The sequence below is a fragment of the Plectropomus leopardus genome, chromosome 10 (genome assembly GCF_008729295.1).
Source record: "Plectropomus leopardus isolate mb chromosome 10, YSFRI_Pleo_2.0, whole genome shotgun sequence".
NCBI classification, from domain to species: domain Eukaryota; kingdom Metazoa; phylum Chordata; class Actinopteri; order Perciformes; family Serranidae; genus Plectropomus; species Plectropomus leopardus.
In genome coordinates, this window is record NC_056472.1 from 3,294,584 (window position 1) to 3,312,322 (window position 17,739).

Here is a 17,739-nt window from a genome sequence, read left to right on the forward strand (position 1 = left end):
ACAAACCAGAGGTATACTTCCTTAAAAACTTGCTCTTATTGTCTATAGTATGGGTCTTATGGAGTATGCAAAAGAACTAATATGAATGCAGCTCCATATATGTGGAGTTTTCTGCAGAAAGACTTAAAGCTGCTCATCGGTTGCTCGACGCCCTTTTGGTCTTTTAATTGTCTTGTTTTTCTGATTTCTTTCTAGCGTATATTCACGTACTTTTGAGTCCTTCCTTGTGATAAGTTTTTGGTGTTCTTTTTGTGTTTTATATTGTTACTTTGGAGTTGTATATTTAGATTTTGTATTTTTGTTCCATGTTGTCTGTCTGTAACTTCTGTTGCTGCCTGTCTTGGCCAGAACACTCTTGAAAAAAGAGATGTTTAATCTCGAGAGGTTTTTCTGGTTAAATAAATCAATATATATGAATTGTTCTAAGATGTTAGCTGAGACGCAGACCTGTAGGAGTCCTGGGATGATGTCAGGCAGCAGCTGCAGTAACGAATCCTTGGTGATGCGTTCAATGACTTTGGTTTGCATCTTGATGGCAGCCAGGTTGATGGGGTAGTCGGCCGTCTGCACGATAGGACACAGCACCTTGATGCACTGCTCCGGGTGGATGGAGCCGGCCAGGGTGGACGCCGCCTCCTCGGCTGCACGCACTACCTAAAGGCACACCGACAAATATAACACATTATTGTTTATGACATAATGTGGGAAAAACATGGAACATGAAATATTTTGTCCATCCATAATTAAAGACAAAAACACAACCACTTAACCCTTTGAAACCTGAAGCCACTTTTTTTTCCTCGCTGTCAGACACCTTTCACAAGTATTTAAATCTCTGAACCCAGGGCAAATTGATGCAATTTTTTTTTTTTAGAATTATTATAATTTCTGAGCACTTTTTTAGCATTCTTTTTTTGTTTTGTTTTGTCATTTTCTTCTTTTTTTTCTTTCTTTCCTTTTTTTTAACTAATTCTCAGTGGGGTTTTTTTGCACTTTCTTACAAATAACTTGAACATTTTTGGATCATTTCACTTTCCTTGCTCATTGTCTTCCTCAAATGCTTTTGAAAGAAATAAAGCCAATTTTCTCAGATATCAAAGGGTAAAGACCACTTACATGAACACCCTAAATGTTTATTTAGAAGTTCACAAGAACAAGTTTGCATTCTGGATGCTGTATTTTTGATGGATTGGTTCAATTTGTTAAACGCTGATTCTTGATCCCAGACTGTGGATTAATATTGATCTTGTGGTTTCATCAAAGGCTGGTCACACTGGTTATTTTGTGTATTCTATGTTCAATTTCTTATCAACATTTGATCTTTGTTTACACACTCTGTGTACCCGCTGACTGCCCTCACAAAAAGTTTACCCTGAGTAACCCCAAAGCTTTCTCCTGTCTGTTACATAGTTAAGGGTCAAAGGCAGAGGTTATTATTATTGAACTATATTAATAACCAAATTGACTTCAGGATAAGGGTACTGCAGAGTTCTTTAAAAACAACTGTTAATAACCTTTTTTGGTTGTCTTAGCCTTGCCATATGTTGGTATGTGCACACATTTAACACAGTTTGAACGTTCTACCATGGTTTTAGTAGAAACATACATTATTGGTTGTTTTTGAATTTATTAAGGACAATTCAGTTTTATCTCTCATTACAATCAAAATGCATGAAATCCAGTAGAACTACATTTTCGTTAAAGTAGAGTTTGTGAACGTAGAACATAGACAGGCTGTGATCCATTCTTTTTAAAGCTGGACAAAAATATATAATTTTAATATTAACAATGGATCAAATGTATTATATGAAAGGGGTCACCTGTAGTGATAAACCAATAGAGAATGATCCATAACAGATACAATATTTCCATCAGGAGTTGGTGAAGACCAATACACATCTACTGTGAAGGTTGGATTTTATATTTTTGGAGCTGGACTGTTCATGAGTAAGGCTTCTGGAATATATATACCATTCAGTTATTAATTGCACCATACTCTCGGAGCACAGAGTGTACTCTGGGCACAGACGAAGCAGCAGAATGTCAGGCATTTAGGTTGACAAAAATACATTTTTTTCTCTTTATCTGCTGGATGTATAAATAGACTTAGAACTTATGTATGGTGGTAGCTGATGACAGGGGGGTCAGGGAGGGGGGGTGTTGTGTCAGCAAACTTCCATTTTTTTTTCCTTGTCTGTGTTTATCTTTCTGCGTCCCCTCTCTAAATTTGTTTTTGCGGGTCCATGAATACGGCGCAGGTGGATTGTCATGAGTTCCTTTTTCTTTAGAAGCAGTTTGAGTCACAGGAGGATAGCTGCTCGTCGATCCGATCAGAGCTGATCAGATCGAGAGCAGCAGCTACTGTAGAGGTAAGTGAAAGTAATCTTTTAGTCCCAGTGGTAAAAATAGTTAAGTTTCACTTTAGTTAAGTTTAACTTTCACTGCCCCTGGTTTCCTGCTGCTCAGTCTGTGCCCAGAGTACCCTCTGCGTTGCTGATGCAATGAATGCCCGAAGGGTATATATACTTAAATAGCGCACCTAATTAATGGTCCAGCTTTAAAAGTATAAAATCAATATGTGGCTGCAGACATTTTATTTGTGGGAAATCCTGACATGATATATGTATGTCAGTCTTATGTTTTCAGGTTGTTCTTCTGCCCCCGTGTGAAATACAAAACAAACAATTAATGCAATTTTATGTATCGTCCAGTGTACCTCCTTGTGAGAGTCTTTGTGAGCCTCCAGGGTCTTCATGATGGTTAGCTCAGCGTAGTTTTTGAAACGGGCTGGCTGGTTCCTTAAAATTTCTTTCAGCACACGCAGGGCCAGGGCTCGGATGGTGTGCTATAGGGGGACATAAAAATTCATTTAAGGCAGAAATGTCATTGCTAGACATTCACACTTGCCTACATTCACTGAATTTCTTGAGATAAACAGAAGTGTGACTCCAGCTGGTGCCTTTAAACTCAGCAGAAATCGGTCCTTTACACACAAACATTCACACAATTGTATTGTACGATATTTAGGGAAGCTCAAAGCCATCAAATTAAATTAATCTAATCTAACAAATAACATACATCTTTATCACCCAGTGTCTCCAGCAGCAGGAGGAGGATGGTTTTAAAGTGCTCATCCCACACAGCCAGGCTGTCTTCTCGTGTGATCTTCAGCAGATCCACCAGGGCGCCTTTACGCTCCTCAGAACGCTCGTTGTGATTGGACAGTTCCTTGAGCAGGTCGGCTACCAGGTCTGAGTGGTCCTGACCGACTGCTCACCAAGAGAAGTGGACAGTAAGAAGTTATACATCAGAAATACAGTGATTGAAGCTACTGCTAAAAAATACCCAACCTACAACATTTAAACTACAGTCAGCCTTTAATTTATCAAGACTAAAATAATCTCAACCAATGCTGTGGGAAAATTATAAAGTAGTTAGTATATTCTAAGTAATATTGTGTGTGTGTGTGTATATATAGGAGATGATCGTAGATCATCTCCTATAATATATTATATATATATATATATATAAAACAAAATTGTTACATTCATATTGTTAAGTGTGAAAAATGTGCCACGGAAACCCATTCAAACTACAATCTTTGACAGTGGCATCATGACAAAAACCTGGTATTTTAAATGAATGAATATTTTATATTCCTGATTAGAACTGATGTTAGTTATAAAACAAACTCAATGAAAGCGGAAAATCATATTAATGTATATTTTTTTTATAGCTTGATTTTGAAAAGCGCATTTTATGAGCAGAGTAATAGTAGTTTAATATCAAAGTGGGCCCTAAGGGCTGATTTAGTTAAAGCCATGTATTGTGTTGTGCAGCTGCAGGTGTCAACATATGCAATGGTTTAGAATATATAATTCGTTAAGTCATAAGCTGGATCTCTAAAGCAGTATTAGACACCCTAACAAAACCACCCAAACATTCAGTTCATTAGAGAAAGCTGCAACCACTAGTACAAGCATCAAGCTGCTAGCTATAGCAGGACAGGTTGGTGAACACACAGGTATTAGGTGGAGTTAAGAGAAAACCATAATTAGGTGGTGATGGGAATTGAAAGGGCTGATTGGTTAATGCAAACACACACAAAGGGTGAGTGGAGTGAAGTCAGTAAGTCAGTCACAGTCGTCAAGTCTGTCTGTCAGTTTGTCATGTTTACCAGGAGCAAAAACCTTGGGGAGCGTCATCTTGTTTTCACCACTTTCCTGACGTCGGCCTGGAGAGGAGGGGGAGGTGAAGGAGGGATGGAGGTGTAGGTGGAGAGGTGAGAGGCAGAGGAGGGGAGGGGACAGGAGGATGCAGAGCAGAGGATGTGATGACGACAACAAGTGACACACAGACTGCAGATCCTCTGCTGCAACAGGAGCCAGACTCACACACCTGGGTTTGTGTAAAACAGGGCTCTCTGTGACTCATAGTTTAGCCGACTAACCGAGTGAAAATTCAAAGCTGGCTGCACATAATTCCTACACCCTTGACGGTTGAGGTTATTTATTGTTCCAGGTCTCAACATCACATTACAGCAGAAGCCTTGCAGGTTGTCTTCCTTTATGTTGTCAAAACGACATGACACATTACACGGTGGGAGAATGATGGTCGACAGAGACATGTCAAGACTGCTGCCTTGTGATTCTTTTTCACAAGTGCACTAGGCAGATACAACTCCTTGTTACTCTAAAAATGTTTTCATCTTTTTTTTATCAGAACTATGAAAGGCATAAAACAACATAAAAATTACATTATCATCACACAAAATAAAACAGAAGTACCACGATTATATGCCTCTATAAACCAGACAGGTTGCACTTTCAGTTTACATTATGATGTCACAGTGAAGGTAACCTTTGAATATACAGTGTCATCACTCTATCATTATATCCTATTAAACATGTGTGTGAAAATGTGGCTTAATTACTGTATGAACATGAGTTGTGGCCAAAACCATGTTTTATGAGGTCACAGTAATCTTGACCTTTGACCACCAAAATTAAAGTATATTATTATGTAAAAATTGCTATGTTGTTGAGATATCAAGATAACAAAAAGGAGACATAAGGTCACAGTGACTCCAGACTTTGACCTCTTACCAAAATCTAATTCATTCATTATTGAGTCTAAGTGGACGTTTGTGCCAAATTTGAAGAAATTCCCTCAAGGGATTCTCAAGATATGGTGTTCACAAGAATGAAACAGATAAGGTCACAGTGACCTTGAACTTTGACCTATGACCACCAAAATCTAATCAATTCATCATTGAGTCCAAATGGACGTTTGTGCCAAATTTGAAGAAATGCCCTCAAGGCATTCTTGAGATATCGCCTTAATGAGAATGGGGGGGTGTATGTCCAGAGTAACCCGAAAACATAATGCCACCAGCCACAACTATCATTTGGCGCAGAGCCATAAAAATTTAATATTTTCTTCGCTCATGCCTTTAAAATGTCAAAGGTATGACACATTGTGACCGTTGGTAGTAACATATACTGTAGGGCATTGAATAAAAGTATGTTAATAAAAACAAAACACTTCAGTTTCATTTTTAAGCACCTCAGTGTTTCATGCAAAAACTTTTAGAGAATGTAACATTGTAGTGTTGTTTATGAGGGTGCCTCAATACTGTGTATACACATTTTATTTAAGTCTGCTGCAATAATCACTCCCCCAAAACCACCTTTCACTGCTTCATTATAGCATGAACTCACAGTCACGGAACTGCTCCACGTCGTCGTCAAACACCGCCTCCTTCAGGGCACTCTTGTCATACGTGCAGATGGTCTCTCCGTAACCGTAGGGGGCGAACTCGCGGCTCCGTGGCCCGGAGAACGAGCGAGGTGACGGCGTGTTGAGTAGTGAGGTCTTGTTGTCTAAGGCGGTGCGTCCCCCTTCCACCATGTCTAAGCCCAGGCGGGCGTCAGAGCCTGGAGAGGACGCGACGCCCTCTCTTCCTGCCTGTAAGACAGAGGGGGAGGTGGGAGAAAATGAGACAGGATTCTGGAAACCGTTCGTCCTTGGGAACACCTGCAGCGCTCAAATCACTTGATTTGGTGTTACATAACAGGGATTCTGTGCTGAGACTGCTGCCTCTAAGAACCTCCATACAGATGCCCAGTCCAGCCATGCAGCTGTCCACCTCTGAGAGACTTCCCTGCCTCTCTCATACCTGCATCCTGACTCCAAACTGATCATTTAGGTTTGGTGCCTGCAGCTAAGATTGTGAGGCTTAGCAGTCTCTGTTAGACTCATCAAAGTTGCAATCTTATTAACCCTTTTAAAAATTCTTCATTGCCTGTTTTTCCATGTTTTTGAAAGAAATTGAACCAATTTGCTCAGAATTCATAGGCTGAAGACTGGTGAAAGACATCTGAAAGCAACACAAGAAAAGTGATGTTGATCCAGCTAGATTTTTTTTTTTTTTTTTTTTGAGACCTGACCTGCTTTGCAGCACTCCTTCCCCCCCCGTAAGTAACAAATTGTTTCTAACCCTACAAACCGAGTCCAGATAAAGTTCCTCCGAGGACATGACAGAATAGCGTGACTTCAAATGGCATTATCTGTTTGTGCTAGACTGATTTTGAGAAATTCGACTAAGAATGATTTCAGTCAGACTAACATGTTTACACATATTTCAAAAGTCTAGTTTTAGTCTGACTAACAAAATAATTCCACTTTATCTAACATCATGTAAACATACTGGGTAATTTTATCATTGTAAAACATACTTCATTCAAAGACAACAGAATCAAAATAAAACTCACTAAAGCTGTCTTAGTTCATCTAATCATCATTAGCCTCAGTTGTTTTAAATAAAACAAATTTAACCACTTAGATGTTAAGATATGACGGCTCTGTACACTAAATTTACTGTTTATTTTAACCTAAAGATATTTAATTTAATATATTATAAGAGTCTGGTGAGTCTGGCAATGATGAATTCACTGCTTACTGTTTACATGGTGTTTTTTTTTTTTAGCCCTTTGACACTTTTGTGTTTGTACGATGGCCTTCCCCTTTAACTTATCAGCTGTGTTGGTTTTTAGTGGCCCTCTTGTTGTTGCAGCGAGCCATGTGCTTCTGTTCAGTGTCTCTGCCTGATCTGATCTAGAGTGTGTCTATGTCTTCGTTTACATGCTGTGTATTTTTGCTGTCGTTTCTGTTTTATGTCTATGATGACAGACTAGTTTATCCTTTGGCGACTTATAAAGTGACTCCTATCCTTTCCTGTCCTATTCAGGTGAAACAAAAAAGCATCTTTCTCTTTTAACAAAGAGATCTATCACCACAGGGATCCTTTCCATAATGTCGTCAAACAGCATGAACATGTTCCCAGTGGCTACATTGTGGTTCATTACAGTCACTCTGATGACAAGCATAGAAAATTATAGGAATTAGAGAAATAAGTACCAGCACAGGTATGTAAAAATATAAAATAGAAATACAGTTATTGTAAGGAATAAGTACTAGTATGTAAATTTAAAAATAAAAGTATGTATAATATGCAGAGCATGTAAAGTATGTAAAAATATAAATGTAAAAAAAAACAGTAATAGACAATTAGCACCAGGATGTGAATATTCAAATTATAATATGGATAATGTATGTGTATATAATAAATATATAAATAAAGTATAATAAATAAATTAAGGCATTTTAATTTATTGTGTGTCTAAGTGTCTAAGTCTAAGTGCCAGTCTTTTGAGTCAGAATGTCAGACGCTCTGAGGGAGGAGATTCAATACTGGACCAGTTTCAAAAACTACTGTTCCCATTAGTAACTAAGAAACAAAAACAGGGCAAAAATTCAGGTTCCTAGTGGAAACATACCAAACTGTCAATTTTCAAGCAAGAATATTCAGATAAAATGCTGCTTTGAAAGCTCTCTGACTTACAGCGTCATCCCTCTTGCCCTCCTGTCTGATTGGCTCATTCAGGTCCTCCTGGCTGCGGTAGCTAAAGCTCTGGATGGCCTCGGTGACGCCTCGCAGTGAGCTGTAGATCTCCTCTGAGTTCATGTTCTCTGTGTCGTACTCCATCATGCTACCACACACACAAACACAGAGAGAAATACACACAATTTATATATAATGAATATCTGAAAAAGCATGCGTTTTTGCTTACATGCAAAGTGCTTTAGTGTTGTGTTTGTCATTCAAACTGAGCAGTTACTACAAAAGGAAAAGGTCAGATGTGAGTAAATGTTAATGTTATTGTGTATTTTGAATTGAACACACCTTAGAAGCAATGTTAAATTATATTTTTATTTGATTATTGATGATGGAGTAATATGCATTCAGGCAGAAATTGACAGATATGCTCTACTGTCTTTTGAAAATTTGGACAAGAAGAAGGATCAGGGTCTGGCTTCTTTCACGTTACATTGCCTTTGTGTCTCAGGCCGCCTCATTACCTGGGTGAATATGCTCTGCGCAGGACCCTTAGGGAGGGGGCAGCAGGGGTGGAGTGGGGTGGAGGAGGAGGAGGGGCAGGGGGATGCTTTGACAGTCCGTCGACACCCCAGCCCCATAACCGACTGTTGCCGCAGCGCAGCCGGGAGGGCAGGATGGACAGACAGGAGTGAGAGAGCGGGGCAAGGCGGATGGAAATCAAGAGCGAGTGGAGACCACAAGACAAGACAAGACGAGGGAGGAGAAGGACAAACACAAGTGTGTGGGAAGAAAAAGAGAAAAGACAAAAAGAAACTAGTCTGAGCGTTAAGGTTAAATGAAAGTGTTAATTTAAAGAAGAGATTAGGAAAATAGCAGAATCCCACAAAGTCAGCTAAAATTTCATTTGTCCCATCACGGGGAGGGGGGCATTTTTCACATGTTTTAGCCAGAATGATCATAACATGAAGTGTACTTCAAATCCAACTTAGTAATAACCAGGAGATTCAGTAGCTCCTTGATCTGTGTTTATGGGTTTCTGCTGGCAGGTAAACAGACTGTACAGTGCCTCAAGTGAACGAGCTGCTCAGTGAGACCGAAATAAACTATATTTTTGGGAACTCTTATCATCAGTTCGTGGCCAAATGAAGATCTTTTTTCAGACGTGGAGCAATTGACATGTCTAGTAAATCATTTCAGTGAGAAAGGAGTGAGCAGATATGGAGGCCCCAGATACCTAATAGGTGGAGCAACAAGCGCCCGCTGCCAGAAATGAATTGTCCTGTATTTTTTTTTACCCCACGCACTGGAAATCAACAAACGAGAGATTGATACTTGCCTTATTTGAGTTCCCTGATGTATGTAATAAGGCTTGGATGCTATCATGGTATTACAGTTTACCAGGGTATTTAGAAATCCTAAAGGTATGTTTTTCAATACTTATAAATACAGGCACTCCTATTTCTATTCAACTCAATGTATGCAACACAAGATCTAGTGGTGGAGGGAGAAGTTATAGGCTGGCATGGAGGCCAGTCCCTCTTTCAAACTGTGCAGACTGATTTGGATTGATGTTTGAGTGCTGCTTGGGTGGAGACGGATGGTATTTTGTGGTGATGTGTCATTGCATCTAGTTGGTTAAAGGGCTATAATTAGCACGATCACTCAAGTGGTTTTGCATTTCCACCGAAGCTGATCGAGCCAGACCTGATACGTGCCCCTGCCTACTGCTGAGTAATTTGGCCCATGTGCTTGTGACCTTACGCTATACATACAAAAGCCAAATGTTAGCAGGTGTGTTTGCTCCCGCAATGCTGGTATCCTCTCTAAAATCTCACACAGAAGTTGTTGTTTGGGAAATATGCAAAGGAGGCATAAAGAAGGAACTTGGAAGCGGCCCTATTGCACAATCTCGGTGTAAAAAGGACTTAAGATAACATCAAAGCGCCTCACAGCTTTACAGCATCAGCCATTTCAATACTAAATATTTTAGCAATCAGCCAAGTGGGCAAGATGTGTTCTGTAAGGTGAAACTGATCAAAGCAAAAGAATATTTGGCTTCTTAATTCTACTATAAAAAAGTTGGAGGAAGTTCTAACCTCTCTGAGCAGCTCACACAGTTTCATGCTTCAACCAACCCACCTGTTAGGTTGTGTGTTAGTTTGACTACAAGTGAGCGATCAGGACAGCAGCAGATTCCCCTATGGTTAAAACACAGCCATGCATTGTGACAGGAAGTGTGTCATACACAGTAGTTTACCTTGGGGACAGTCCTCCGTGGGAACAGTTTGTTGGAGAGGTGAGGGGGCTGGTTCTGCTGGGGGTGTGGCGCGTCGGCGTCCGGCCGATGGTGTTGCTTGGAGACCCCTGGAAGATGAAGAAATGATGATGAAATCTAAATGTGGGAACCCCACTGTCTGATGGTTCTACTGATCTACCAACACCCAGCATGATGTTTACTACTGTATGGTCACCATCTGAGGATTGGTGCACACTTTTTCATCCAAATTAGGCTTTTGTGTAGATGCAGTCAAATACTACAGTTTGACTTACAACACTGCTGCTGGTATTGCTGGAATTCTTCAGGTGGTTGTGCAGCAGTTTGGTGGCTCCGTCCTGGAAGGTTTTGGGAAGAGCTCCCAGCAGCATGGTGAACTCTGGGGTGTTGAGCTCAAACAAAGCAATCAGCACCACCTGGGCCGCCTGGAGGCAGTGCAGGACAACAGGTCAGCATGGGGGATACAACAGCTCAGATGGTTTCCATGGTTCCACAAATACCTTGATCATGTGTTTCTTACAGCAATTTCTCCAAAGTGAGTCAGAGGAGCTGCACAGATTATATAGGTTATGACTGATTTATGAGCTGAGCAACCTGAGCAAATTAACTTGAATTTTACAAGAACATGGGAAGAAGGCAATGAGCAACAAAAGAAAAAATGACCCCAAAATTTGCAAGAAATCAGTAAAAGATGCAAAAAAATTACCTGAAAAATACCAAATAAATAAATAGATGAAACAAATCAAAACAAAAAAGAAAAAGAAAATAAAAAAAATCCACACGAAACATAAAAAGGAAATGGCCTGTAAAGGTTAATTAAAATGTATAATCATTTTGTGATATAATTTTAAATATGTTATTCTGATAATTATGAACAGTTTTCCCTAGCTTTTTCCTTTTTTTCCCTTGATTTTAGAAATAACTTTCTAAATCTACTTATTCCTTGCAATTTGTGGACCATTTCTCATTAGTTGCTCACTGCCTGTTTCCTAATGTATTTGACAGAAATTGCAACAATTTGCTCAGGGTTCAAAGGTTCAAATATCTGTGAAAGGCTCATGAAAGTAGCAAAAGGAAAGTGATGTCACTTGAGGTTTTAAAGGGTTAATAAAGGTCAAAACAATTCTGATGCCATGGAAACCATCTATTCAGCTCTGTAGTGCACTTTTTGATAGATTTGCATATCCATGAGCCTGTAGAAAGAAACTGTTACAAAGTGAGAGTACAAAGCTGCATTCAGTGGAAAGCTAATGAAGAATAGCCAACAACTAATCAAGGACACTGTTGATACATCAACGTTGCAACATGCAAGTGAGTACAGATCAAACTTGAAATAAAAAAAAAGTTGAATAAAAACATTTAATGGAACCAAGATTTTTTTTTATCAAAGGGCATTTAGACAGAAACTAAAATTGGTCTAAAATGTTTCTCTCAAGAAGACATAGACATGAGGGATAACAATCACTGGATACTGGTTACAGCAACTTCCTTACCCTTAGAAGATTTTGCTTATTTTGTTTTTCCTACATCTGCTGTATATGCCAGAAAAAAAGTTTATTCTTTTTTCTTGTTTTCTTTTTGGCTTAAATGTATTTTGTGATTGCCAACAGGGTTCCCATCATGCTTCTTGTGATGCAAATGTGAGGTTAGGTCATAAGTTGGGGCTGACCTATACATAAGTACATACATAGGCCATGTATTTTGGCCTTTATTTTGTTATATATTAGTGAATCTGCTTCATTAGCTAACAGCAGGTCATGGTTTGCTGTGAGCATGACTATGTAGACACAATCACCTTGAATTATTTGATGCCAAACACAAAGCTAAATTGGGATTATGAGTCAAAATCTGAGGTTGCAAGAAACATTAAACACATCATTCATACTATGGAATACCAATTAATACTATGGTGCCCCAGTAATGAGTCCTAAAACCTAGAAATGAGTTAGCATTTTAGCACTCCCAGTTCTTTCGTCTCAAAGTCAATGGGTTTTCTTGAATGGGTATTTGGTTAGAAGTCTTAAATGAGGTCTGTGGTTAACAAGCTCAAGAGACTTTCACGTTTTATTCTTCAGCACAAAATATGTCAGTAAATGGCCCACTGTGAAGTTTGACGCTTTTATGTATCTGACAAAAGGTGGTTGCCAATAAATGGCTAAATGAGACCACAGAACATCATCATGCTCAACACAGTTTTACAGTCTCGTTGTGATAGAGATGTTAAAGCCTCTGGGAACCCAAATCACCCAAAACACTCTTAATATGTAATGTGTGTTAGACATTAGCCTCAATACAAATTTGAAATATTGTCATTTTAGTTTTTTAACAGTTTCCTGAAGCTGGGTTGATTTGGGCATGGTTGTCCCCGATCCATATCACATATTGTTCATTAATTCATGGAGAAATGGAATGCCCCGTGGCTCTGAACAGCAGCTCTCTCATTATAGCGTCAGATTGGATTTAGAAACGCAGCCAGAGTCAGAAGGCTGGGGCACCATAGTATCAAAAGCTGATCTGCAATGCCCACACAGTCTGGAGAAATGCTGTTATGCTCAAAGTGAGCTATTTTCAGCTTGGTTTTCTAGTAATTGGGAATATTTATTTTCACTCAGATATTTCTTGATACTTAATGAGACACTCTACTTTGATAAATATGTGCATTCTTACAATTTCAAGCTAAGTTTCCAGGGGCTTTAAGACATGCAACCACGATGTAGCTCATTTATATGCTTACGTTAGCTTTTTACCTCTGGCTATTGCATTTAGGCATAAAAAAATCTTAAAATGTGGTGTTTATTATTGGAGATTATTTTGCTGAACAATACATGCAAGTATAATCAATGTGTTTTTACTACAGAGCTTATTTTCTGCAATAATCCAAAATCCAATGGACAAATCTCATGGGCTTTTTTGACAAGGGAACCAGAGAGATGCTAACTTGCGTCGGCCTACAGAAAAACATCATAGCTGGAGCACTCTATTATGGAAGTGGTTTTATTGACTTGTGACAAAATAAAATAGCGTGTTAAAAGATTGATTGACTTAACCAATCTTTACATACATCAGGCCAGCAAATTTAAGTGGGATGGAACATGTGACACAGTTAGTGGCCACTTTATTAGGCACACCTTTACACTTTGTTGTAACTCAATACAACAGCTCTCCTATAAATTCTACTTTTATAGGGTCTATAATGTTCAGCTTTTGTTTGAAAACACTTACTGCATAATGCTTTGGACAAAAGCAAATAATCATAACATCATGCGATGTAATGTATATATTTTAAATACTGTTACTTGGTGCAGTTTATACAGATATACTGCCGTTAAGTTAATGTAGTTTAAAGCCATATTTTGAATCTCTTCTTGCACAAAAACAGAATGTTAACAACATGCAGGTATGCAGGTGGATGAGAGGTTAGGTGAGTCAGAAAAACAAACAAAACGTGTTAGGCACACAGTAATAACAGAAGAGCATTCCTATCAATGTTGAGCAATAAAGTTGGCTTCAAAGCCCATTCACACAAAGCAACAAGAATCTCCTGACATGTTGCAAAAAAGGTTAAACCCAAGTCTTTTGTGGTTGCACAACAAGCTCAATCTATTTGGTGAGTGATCAATTTGCAAGGCACAGAGTGTTTTTTTTTAGGTTATTACAGTTAAACAGCTGGAGCGTAAATGGTAGAGGTGAGTGACAGATGCCACACTCGAGTTGTCACTGTCTTGAAGGTGTTTTTGGTTAGGTACCGGGCAGGCGAAGGGAATTGCGTGCTTATCGTGTTGTGATTGGCTGTCGGGAGCGGGCTCTACCTGCTTACACCTTTCTTCCTGGTTGCCCTCAGCGGACAGTAAGGCTGCAGAGCTGGACCTGCCAGCTAGCTCCTCGCTCACCCAGTTTTGAAGGGTCTGGGGCACAGTGGCAAGGCAGAATGGGTATTACAGCATGACACAGCCCCCCCACCATCACACATGGAGGCAACACTGAACCAACCTTTCACACAACCAACACGGCATGGATCAAACCTACCAGATTATGTGTTTGTATTCGCGGAGTAAACTCACAAGCTGATCTTACTTTTATAAATTTAGAAAAATGATGAAGGTAAGTAAATGTAACTATTAGTTTTAATTTACTTAACTGTCAAGTTTCTATTTGTATTTATTTCATTTTGTGAAGTTGTTGTAATCTAAAAATGACAATAGCTTCTTCTTTTTAAGTGATATCAACTTAAATTTTTAAGCTAAGTCAAAAAAATTAGTGCGTTAACTGGACAGTTTTATGTATTCTGCAAGTTGGCTGAAGTTTGAGTGTTGATATTTTTGATAGAACAGCATGACAACAGCTGTCAAAATCTTAAAGTCAAATAGAAAGATTTAGTCTGAATATTTCTTTTTTTTTTTAACTGTATTTATTGTCTTTTTTGAACAAGTATATTACATAGCACCGTACATACATATGTCTTCTGCTATCTATGCACATATGTATACAGACAATGTACCATGTTAATCACTTAAGTAAAAATAGTACATAGAAAAAAAGAAAAAAGAGAGGAAAAAAAGGGGGAGAGGAGATGCTATATGAGCTTTAAGAATAGTCTGAATATTTCTATTTGTTATTAAGATTTTTTATGAGGCTTTAAGGTGGATTTGTTTTGATTGCATAATTTTGTTTGTTTTTACAAATGCTGGTCTTGTCTTAAGATGCTCGGAGTGGCATTTGGCAAAAATAAAAATAATAACGTAAACTAATCTTTTTTTTTGTGCTCACATTGTTTATCAAATGCAGTCAGTTTCCTAAATACTGTGCAGTTAATTCAGACTATTATTTTGCAAAAAACAGAGTTAAATTCACATGTCATTTTTACTTCATGAAATATTGTTAATACAAGACAATTTGAAGTAAACCTTGCAAATAGATATAAAGTAAACATAACCTAAGAACCATTTTATTTACTTTCCTTTTTCAAGGCAATCAGTTTACTAGATTTTTTTAAATGAGATCAACCTGTCAGATTTTCAGTGCATAGAAACAAACTAAAGTGAGGATTGCTTTGAGCAGCAGACACAACAGTCATACCCGCGTTGGTTTATTTTCAGCATGCTGAGATGTTGCGCCCCAATTTGAAACTGAGTGAGAATTTCAGCAGTGGAAAAACAAACAGAAAGGGACACAGAGGGAGAACATATGACGCGCATCACACAAGGGGAAGATAATGGGCCGTTGACCCAACGCCATCTACATGGAGAGTGCCTGTTATCAAAGTTTACAACTGTGGCTAAACAAACACAACAGGCTGAGGAATTCTAATCAAAAAAAGTGTGGAGGTGCACAAGATGCCACTGGCTATTGAGTAATTCATCATTTGTCAGAAAAAAATGTATCTTTAAGGCATTAGGAATCTGCTCTGCAAATAAATATTCTAAAATCATTTAACATTTACATCTCATTCGCATTAATGCAACTTCATAATAAAGTCTTGAAGCAATTAGTGTTCCAATAAGCTTGCTTGCCCACTTTTAAAGTTATAATAGTTTAGTATGGCACAATTTTGTATGAAGATTATGTGTCAACTCTGCAAAAAAAATGTTTTTACTTGACAGCGCACCTGTAAAATTAAGCAACATGCCCTGTGTCACACCTATTTGAACCTAAAACTAAAATGATGCACTATATTCTCTAGTCACTCCAACAGAGGCCAAGAAAGGCTTTGCTTGCAATTACATTTAATGCAGCTTTCTCAAGATCACAAGTTAATTATTCTGATGCCCAGATAAAGAAACAGACAACCCCTTATCAGGACAAAATAAAAGGTTGTTTCCTCTTGTTTTTCAGACATCAGAGGTATCTGCCACCATGCTTAGATAAACTCTAGCAACTGATTTAAACCGAAAACGTCAGAGCAAGAAGTATGCATATTTGAACGCTTCAGACTGTTCTTCAATCAAGGGCTAACACAGACAGAAACTGAGTCATGTTTTTCTGGTACAGATAACACTCGGATCAGTCAAGCACCCCTGCGGGACCTTGGAGGGTAACTAGGGTTGCCAACTCCTCTGCCTGCTGTCTCCTCTGATTATTTTTCACTTATTTATTTATTTGTATTTTTCCTTTTTTAAGTATTATTATTATATACACTATTACATATATGTATTATATACACACACACACACACACACACACACACACACACACACATATATACAGTATATCCCTCAAATCATTATTCATATCCTATATTTCCCTCTTAGTATTATTTGCTCAGTCCATCTTCTCTCTTTTCTGTCTCAGCTGCAGACACACATGCACCTAAACACATAAATATGAATGACCTCAGTAACCAGCCGTAGCAGAGTAAATAACCTGTTCACATATAAACAACCGTAAGAATACCATCATGCCTGATCATGTCTTTGTAAATTTGTGTATATTTTTTGCTGTTTTCCGGTTTTGTCCTGTCTTGTCTTGTCTAAATTTCTGTCTCCATCTACCCCGATGTATGTGTTGTACCCCGTTTTTGTTTTTGTACTTCACTAATGAAAAGGGAAAAAAGAAGTTTTGGATCAGTCCTTGTCATTTCAGGAGAATCCTTTACAATGACGTTGAAGGCTGAAATCAGCCTTGATCAAATGAACCAAACTCTCAGTTTGGAGTTTTCCATAATTATGCCTTGATCTCAAGAAAAACAAAAGTGGTTTTCTTGTGATAATTGATCTCATTATCTTGAGAAATCAGCCTCTTTTTTTCTCGAGCTTTATCATCTTAAGATGAAATAACTAACTTCTTAAGATAATGGCAATAAGAAAATAATTGCAAGCACGCCTGTTCTCGGCTTCCATAAACTCAAATTATATATATTAAAAAGGTAAGTGAAAAATGTGATGTACAGTGTAGTGCATCTTTAAATAAAAACTAATACACATTTTTTAAAAACAGAAATACAGAAAGACCCAAACATTACTCTGGAGAATGCTCAAAGACTTACATTTTCGGTGCAGGCTAACAGGACAAAAAAACAACCACCTACCTTCCTGACATCAGAACTTTTGGGTTCGGTGGTCCAGGTGATGATGCGAGATACAGCCAGGCGTGTCTCGCTGGAGTTTACAAAGTCCGTCGGGTCCATCTGCCGAGCCAGGGACTCAATATACTTCAAAATGGCCACCTTAACCTAAAAGAAACATAAAAAAGAACATTCTGTCACACGTCTTAGAAAAAGTTGCATCAATCTCACTAACCAATCACAATCATTTCGCCTGTGAACAGAAACAAACCTCCGGATTTTATTTACCTTTAGATTAGGTGTCTGAGTCTGATCAACGATGAACCTCATCAGAATGTTGAACTGCTGGTCAAATGGGAAGGACTCCCTGACAGAGATCAAGAAATAAGCAGCTGTAACATTGATGAGCAAGTTTTAAGGTTGATTTATGGTTGTGAAGGTGTTGCCACTGATTGGTTTCCTCTAAAAGTTTACCACAAACTGAGTGACAAAGAAGCCAAAAACAGAAAATATTCAGAAAGTTACTAATGTTAACACTAAATGGATGAATGGAGAACAATAGTG

General features: G+C 38.4%; 1 protein-coding gene across 8 annotated transcripts in view; it reads right to left on the bottom strand.

Moving 5' to 3' along the window:
* The window catches only part of clasp1a (cytoplasmic linker associated protein 1a), a 115,846-nt gene that overhangs the window by 4,510 nt on the left and 93,597 nt on the right, over nt 1–17,739 (bottom strand). For 3 of the 8 annotated variants that reach the window (XM_042494515.1, XM_042494514.1, XM_042494513.1), the window contains 10 exons: nt 17,464–17,542; nt 17,200–17,343; nt 10,451–10,600; nt 10,158–10,264; nt 7,904–8,051; nt 5,721–5,967; nt 4,178–4,234; nt 3,079–3,269; nt 2,717–2,845; nt 448–654 (listed from right to left, as the gene is read on the bottom strand). In XM_042494515.1, coding sequence (XP_042350449.1) covers nt 448–654; nt 2,717–2,845; nt 3,079–3,269; nt 4,178–4,234; nt 5,721–5,967; nt 7,904–8,051; nt 10,158–10,264; nt 10,451–10,600; nt 17,200–17,343; nt 17,464–17,542 — 1,459 coding nt within the window. Of the gene's footprint in view, nt 1–447; nt 655–2,716; nt 2,846–3,078; nt 3,270–4,177; nt 4,235–5,720; nt 5,968–7,903; nt 8,052–8,421; nt 8,545–10,157; nt 10,265–10,450; nt 10,601–13,984; nt 14,081–17,199; nt 17,344–17,463; nt 17,543–17,739 lie in introns of all 8 variants that reach the window. The other 5 variants (XM_042494519.1, XM_042494517.1, XM_042494516.1 and 2 more) reach the window with 3 other exon arrangements.